The sequence below is a fragment of the Oryctolagus cuniculus genome, chromosome 11, assembly GCF_964237555.1.
Source record: "Oryctolagus cuniculus chromosome 11, mOryCun1.1, whole genome shotgun sequence".
Classification (NCBI taxonomy): domain Eukaryota; kingdom Metazoa; phylum Chordata; class Mammalia; order Lagomorpha; family Leporidae; genus Oryctolagus; species Oryctolagus cuniculus.
In genome coordinates, this window is record NC_091442.1 from 17,037,639 (window position 1) to 17,045,545 (window position 7,907).

The 7,907-nt window shown below is 46.1% G+C and overlaps 1 protein-coding gene across 1 annotated transcript; it reads left to right on the forward strand.

Annotated features, from left to right (window-relative positions):
* The first annotated feature begins 296 nt into the window (after positions 1-296).
* LOC100350949 (small ribosomal subunit protein eS10) lies at positions 297-884 on the forward strand. Its single transcript, XM_051845048.2, has one exon. It carries the CDS (start codon positions 331-333, stop codon positions 826-828), a length of 498 nt encoding a protein of 165 aa, XP_051701008.1. The 5' UTR covers positions 297-330; the 3' UTR covers positions 829-884.
* The last annotated feature ends 7,023 nt before the right edge of the window (positions 885-7,907 follow it).

The following is a 7,907-nucleotide window of genomic DNA, read 5'->3' on the forward strand; positions in this document are numbered from 1 at the left end:
CTTGGGACATTGTGGCAGGCAGTTTTTAAAATTCTCCCAATAACACTCACAGCCTGCTGTTCATGCACTGGTACCCACACAATCCCCTACTTCATTGTGGGCTGGACTTTATGATTTATTTCTGACAAAATATGATAAAAACGATGGGATGTCAATTTTGAGATTAGGTTACCAAAACTGGTTCCATCTTCCTGGTTTTCTCTCATTCACTATTGGAAAGTAGGTGCCATGATATAGAGAGGTCCTTGTGGTAAAGAGCAAGGAGAGGGGTAGTCATATGTCCTAGTGGTTAAGACCCTATCAGGGGCTCCGAACCCTACAGCCGCCGCGATGTTGATGCCCAAGAAGAATCGCATTGCCATTTACGAACTCCTCTTCAAGGAGGGGGTGATGGTAGCCAAAAAGGACGTGCACATGCCGAAGCACCCGGAGCTGGCGGACAAGAACGTGCCCAACCTCCACGTCATGAAGGCCATGCAGTCGCTCAAGTCTCGAGGCTACGTGAAGGAGCAGTTCGCGTGGAGACACTTCTACTGGTACCTCACCAACGAGGGCATCCAGTATCTCCGGGACTACCTCCACCTGCCCCCTGAGATCGTGCCTGCCACCCTGCGCCGCAGCCGACCCGAGACCGGCAGGCCCAGGCCCAAAGGTCTGGAGGGGGAGCGGCCTGCGAGACTCACAAGAGGGGAAGCCGACAGAGACACTTACAGACGAAGCGCTGTGCCCCCTGGTGCCGACAAGAAAGCCGAGGCTGGGGCTGGGTCAGCAACTGAATTCCAGTTTAGAGGCGGATTTGGTCGTGGACGTGGTCAGCCACCCCAGTAAAGATGGAGGGGATTATTTTGTGTTAAATAAACTTGTAGCCAGAAAAAAAAAAAAAAGACCCTATCAGAGTGCCTGGGTTAGATTCTTGGCTCTGGCCCTCAATCCGAGCTTCCTGCCAATGCAGACCCTGGAAGACAGAAGGTGATAGCTCACATAGCTGGGTGTCTGCCACCCACATGGAAGACCTAGGTCAAGTTTCTGGCTCCCAGCTTCAACCTAGCACAGATCTGGCCATTGCAGGCATTTGGAGAGTGAACCAGAAAATAGGACATTTCTCTCCCTCCCCTCCCCCTCTCCCTGTCTCATATAATTTTTAAAAGTTATTTTAAAAAGACCTAAATGAAAGATCTCCGCGAGTGAGATCACAGTGGAAAGAACAGGTCATCAAAGAAGGAGGTACCTTTCTCTGAAGGGAGGAGAGAACTTCCACTCTGACTACAACCTTGTCTAAATATGATCAGAGTCGGTGAACTCAAAAGGCTTCCATAGCCTTGGCAACTCATGACAAGAGCCTAGGATGATTACTGATGCCATAAACAAGAGTGTCAATTTGTTAAGTCAACAACAGGAGTCACTGTGCACTTACTCCTCATGTAGGATCTTTGTCCTTAATGTGCTGTACATTGTGATTTAATGCTATAACTAGTACTGAGACAGTATTTTTCACTTTGTGTTTCTATGTGGGTGCAAACTGTTGAAATCTTTACTTAATATATGCTAAACTGATCTTCTGTATATAAAGAGAATTGAAAATGAATCTTGATGTGAATGGAAGGGGAGAGGGAGTGGGAAAGGGAAGGGTTGCGGGTGGGAGGGAAGTTGGGGGGGGCATTGTAACCCATAAGCTGAACTTTGGAAATTTATATTCATTAAATGAAAGTTTAAAAAAATTATTTTAAAGTAAAAAAGAGCTAGGAAATGACTGCAGCCTATACCCAGCAAGGAAGTGAATTCTATCAACAACAACCACATGAGACAACTTGGGATGGATTTGCTTCCCATTGACTCCTGAGGCTGCAGCCTCAGCTGAAGCTTTATTGAGTATTTGGGAGAGACTCAGAGCCAGAGGAGCAACAAAGCTGCTCTGAGTCTACTCTCCTGCAGAAATAGAGCTGATAACATTTGTTGTTCAAGAAGCCAACTTTGAGGGTAATTAGTTGCACAGCCATAGATAACCAATGCAACAGAGAAATGAACAAGGTACGGTTTTTCAATATACAAGGAGTTTGGACATCTACGGTAAAGAAGAGAGATGGTACCCATGGTACCCATGTTGTTATCATGGGAATTACATGGATGTTGATGTCTGGAAATCCAAGTGATAGGGAAAGTGTTGAAAAAAAAGAAACCAAAATGAGCTATGGCCATGTTAGTCTTGAAACACTTGAGAGACACACAAAAGGATGGGACCAAAAAAATAGCAGGATTTATGACTTTGGAGCTTAAAAAAATTTTGGCAGGCGATAACAATTTGGGAATCATGAAGCTCCTCCTTCTGGACCCACCCGGAATAAATTTATTTCCTCACCCACATGAGAGTTTTTGAAGGAATTTAAAAAGACTTTTCATGTCTCCTATGAGTGTGCCTTAAGCATAGCCACATTCTTTCACTTTTTCTCAGATACTTTGATTCTGAATACACAGACTGCCTCTGAACTTGTCAGATAGAAGTTATAGTTCACTTGCTCTATTTGTAATTGAGTGAATGTGGGTAAGTTATTTAATTTTTGATTCTCTCCTTTTTAAAACAGGGTTGTTGATAAAATGATCCATGAAAAATATTTGGCAATATGTCTAGCACATGGTAAGTACTCCATAAAAGTGAAAATAAGGCTACTTCCAAAGTTTAGGGGCTAGCACTGTGGCACAGTGGGTTAAAGCCCTAGTGTGCAGTGCTGGCATTCCATGTGGGTGCCAGTTCCAGTTCCCACGCAGACGCAGGGGCCCAAGGACTTGGGCCATCTTCTACCGCTTTCCCAGGCCATAGCAGAGAGCCAGATCAGAAGTGGAGCAGCTAGGTCTCGAGCTGGCGCCCATATGGGATGCCAGAGCTTCAGGCCAGGGTGTTAACTCGCTGAAAGTTTTTTTTTTTATTTTTTATTTTTTGACAGGCAGAGTGGACAGAGAGAGAGAGAGAGAGAGAGAGAGAGAAAGGTCTTCCTAGAGAGAGAGAGAGAGAGAGAAAGGTCTTCCTTTTGCCGTTGGTTCACCCTCCAATGGCCGCCGCAGCCAGCACACTGCAGCCGGCGCACCGCGTTGATCCGATGGCAGGAGTCAGGTACTTATCCTGGTCTCCCATGCGGGTGCAGGGCCCAAGCACTTGGGCCATCCTCTACTGCACTCACTCCCTGGTCACAACAGAGAGCTGGCCTGGAAGAGGGGCAACCGGGACAGAATCCGGTGCCCCGACTGGGACTAGAACCCAGTGTGCCGGCGCCACAGGTGGAGGATTAGCCTAGTGAGCTGTGGCGCCAGCCTCACTGAAAGATTTAATTTTTATTTACTTGAAAAGCAGAGTTACAGCAAGAGGAGGAGGAGGAGAGGTGGAGAGAGGGAGAAGGAGAGGGGAGAGAGAGAGATCAATCTCCCACCCACTGGTTCACTCCCTAAATGGCAGCAACAGCTGGGGCTGGGCAAGGCCAAAGCCAGGAGCCCAGGGCTTCTTCCTGGTCTCCCACATGGGTGCAGAGGCCCAAGGATTCAAGCCATCTTACACTGCTTTCCCCAGGACATGAGCAGAAAGCCGGATTCAAAGTGGAGCAGCAGGATCTCAAACTGGCGCCCAAATGAGATGCAGGAGAAGGCTCAACCTGCTATGCCACAACACTGGCCCCAAGATTTTTGATATTTAATTTTCTGGTAACTGTATTTTTTAAAGCAAATGAAATGGGAAAATTAATTTTAATAATCTTATTTGATCAATATTATCTAAAATATTGTCATTTTAACATGTAATGAATAGAAAAATGAACTGAGATATCTTTACATCCTATTTTCACTCTAAGTCTTTGAAATCCAATGTATATTTTACATTTACAATACATCCATCTTAATTCAGACACTAAGTTTTCACCAAAAATACCTGATCTGTATTTAGAGTTCATAAAAATATGCAGTTTCAAAAGTAGATTCACATGCCAAATTGTCCCAAACATAGTTATTTTTCCAATAATTGAAGAGTGAAAATGCAGTTTCTCATTTGCACTAGAAATATTTCAAGTGTTCACTCAAAAGCATCATGTGGCTAGTGGTTATTATATCGGACAATATAGATCTAGGACCTATTTTACTTTAAGACTATGTTAGAGGCCGGCACCGCAGCTCACTAGGCTAATCCTCCACCTGCAGCACCGGTACACCAGGTTCTAGTCGCAGTCGGGGCGCCGGATTCTGTCCTGGTTGCCCCTCTTCCAGGCCAGCTCTCTGCTGTGGCCCGGGAGTGCAGTGGAGGATGGCCCAAGTGCTTGGGCCCTGCACCCGCATGGGAGACCAGGAGGAAGCACCTGGCTCCTGGCTTCGGGTCGGCGCAATGAGCCCACCATAGTGGCCATTTGGGGGGTGAACCAATGGGAAGGAAGACCTTTCTCTCTGTCCCTCTCTCTCTCTCACTGTCTAACTCTGCCTGTCAAGAAAAAAAAAAAAAGACTGTTAGTTTCTTTATTACTCCTTTTAGTTCAGGACTTTAAAGAAGCAGATGCTAACAAGGGATTTAGTGTACAAAAGATTTATTGAGGGGACCGGCGCTGTGGCATGCTAGGCTAAGCCTCCACCTGTAGCGCCCATAACCCATATGAGCGCCAGTTCACGTCCCAGCTGCTCCTCTTCCAATCCAGCTCTCTGCTATGGCCTGGGAGAGCAGTGGAAGATGGCCCAAGTGCTTGGGCCCCTGAACTGCTGTGGGAGACCTGGAAGAAGCTCCTGACTCCTGGCTTTGTATCAGTTCAGCTCTGGCTATTGTGGCCATTTGGGGAGTGAACGAGTGAACAGAAGACTTTCTTTCTGTCTCTCCTGCTCTCTGTCAGTAACTCTACCTCTCAAATAAATAAATAAAACCTCTTTTTTTTTAAAAAAAAAAAAAAAAAAGGATTTATGCCAGTGCCGCGGCTCAACAGGCTAATCCTCCGCCTTGCGGCGCCGGCACACCGGGTTCTAGTCCCGGTCGGGGCGCCGGATTCTGTCCCGGTTGCCCCTCTTCCAGGCCAGCTCTCTGCTGTGGCCTGGGAGTGCAGTGGAGGATGGCCCAACCCCATGGGAGACCAGGAGGAAGCACCTGGCTCCTGCCTTCGGATCAGCGCAGTGCACCGGCCACAGTGGCCACTGGTGGGTGAACCAACGGCAAAGGAAGACCTTTCTCTCTGTCTTTCTCTCTCTCACTATCCACTCTGTCAAAAAAAAAAAAAGGATTTATTGCAAAGACACCTATATGTAAATTGGAGAAGGAGCTAGAGGAGGCTGGGAGAGTGAGTCTAATGATGTGAGGACAGAGTTAAGGAAGAGGGAAGAGGGTGGGGAGCCAAGAGCCTTAGGCTGCAATGAAGACCCAAGGAAGTCTCTGCAAAGCTGAAAGGACACTGTGTAGCAACTCTGTAGGCCATATGGCCAACACAGTTCTCAGCAAACTAAAGTCCAGTTGTTGACAGAGTATGTTTCTTTCTGGCTCTAAAGAATTTATTTCCCTTCCTTTTCCAAATATTAGAGGCCACTTGCATTCCTTGGTTTATGGTCCCTGCTTCCACCTTCAAAGCCAGCCATGGTGGATCAACTCCTTTTTGTGTCACATTTCTCTAATTCCTTTTTCCATCTGCAGTTCTCACTTTGACCACAGCTGGAGAAGAATCTCCAACTCTTAAGGGGTCATATAATTAGATCACCACCCCCACCCCCACCACCTCTAGTAATCCATGATACTCTCCCCCTTTCAGTGTCAGCTGATTGACAACCTTAATTCCATCTGCAAATTTAATTCCTTTTTTCCAGGAAAGGTGACATATTCACCAGGTCCAGAGATTAGCACATGGACATTTTTGGGTGCATGGGTCATTATTGAACCTGCTACAGGAGTACCAAGAGTGCTCATTAGAGGAGTCTCATTTCTTGCAGGAATGGGCCTGCTTTAGGTTATCACACTCCTTGAGCAGGAGAAAAGAAAGTTGCATTCTTATAGTTGTCATACTCCCCTGCTTTTCAAATTTTATTTATTTATCTTATGTATTTGAAAATCAGAGAGAGACAGAGAAGACTCTTCCATAAGCTGGTTCACTCCTGTAAATGCCCTCGAGAGTCATGGCTGGACCAGGAACTCAATCCAGGTCTCCAGTGTGGATGGCAGAGACTCAATTACCTGAGCCATCATGGGTTGCCTCCTGGAGTCTGCATTAGCAGGAAGCTAGAATTAGGAGAGGTGTCAGGACTCTAACCCAGGCATTCGACATGGGATTCTGACGTCCCAAGCAGTGTCATGATCACTTCACCAAACATTTGCTAAATTTTATTTAATAAAAGAGAGAAACTGAGACAGATCCTCCATCTTCTTGTTCACTTGCCAAATGCCCACAACAGTCAGGCAGGTCTGGGCCAGGCCAAAGCCAGGAACCTAGAACACAATCCAGGACTCCAACATGAGTGGCATGGACCCAAGTACTGCCATCATCTGCTGCCTCCCAGGGTGCACATTATCAGGAAGTGGAATCAGAAGTAGGAACAGGACTCAAACCCAGCTACTCTGATATGGGACACAGGTGTTTCAAACAGCATCTTTACCACTGTACCAAGTGCTTGCCCTTGCTTTTCATTTTTTAATCAATAAACAATAATAATAATAATCTTTTGATTTTGCCATACCATCAGAAAGCTAGCTGCATTTAAAAGAAAATTCTTAGGAGACTGATAAAAGAGAATAAGAAAATCCCATCAAAACTGACAGGGAGAAAAGACTTGGGAACTGTCTGATTCTGAAATGACTGAGATGCCTGAATAGCTGTTAGAGATAACCTTTAACACAGATAATCACAGGTAATAAAAAAAAAAAAAAAAACCTCCTGCCAAAATACAGGAATTAAGAGATTTCAGTAATCAATAAAACACACACCAAAGGCTTGGACTCTCCCCCCATTCATATTTTGGTCTTGATGGACTTCTCATGAGTGCTGACTCCAGTCCTGAGCAGACGGGCACTGTCGTCCCCCTCTCTATATTCTCACTGTGAACGCAGAAAGAGGCTTTTGTGGTTTCAGCTAAAGGAAGACCAGCTTGGCAATTGTTCCCCAAACATCAGCTTTCAATGGTTGCAAGAGATGAAACGGTAGGAAAGGAGAACAGGCATCTGCCAAGAATGTCCCCAAGTACAGCAGAAAGGACAAGGGTCTGCGGTCCCTGGCCTGAGTCTGAAACAACTCTGACTTCAACTCACCGTATGGACTTCTTTTGGGGACTTATTTATCTCTGTGGGCCTCTGCTTTCCTCTGCAAGACAGAGTAATGATGTTCACCTCATATTGGCTGCTGTGAGAGCTCAAAGGCATCTGTGAAGGCAACGAATACAAAGTTGATGCACACTGGGTACGCCAATGTCAGAGCATGTCAACAGCAGTTAACAAGTGAGGCAAACGGTAGCTAAGGAATGAGAGAGGGAGACACAAAGAATCCATGCAGCTGTGACCCACAATCCACTCATGGAGTAGTCAGGCTGCAAGATGGCCCACAAGGATTCATGGCTCCTGGGGTTCACCTCCTGATGGATGTCACTTGCAACCAGAAGCCAGAAACTCAATCTGGGCCTCCCAAGTAAATGGTATGAGCCCAACTACTTAAGCCATAACCACTGCCTCCCAGAGTGTGCATTGGTGGAAAGATGGAGTCAGGAGCCAGAGCTGGGAATCAAACCCAGGTACTCTAATGTGGAACATGAGCATCTTAACCAGTAGACCCAATGCCTGCCCCTGTGTGTGCTGTTCAGCTGATACATTTGGGGCCAATGAACTATGTGGCAGATGACCTTGTGAATTGTCTAATTACCTTATCAGGAAAAAATGGAAACAAGCATGAGAGGCAAAACTCTGTACAGTGTACTCTGGTCTTGAT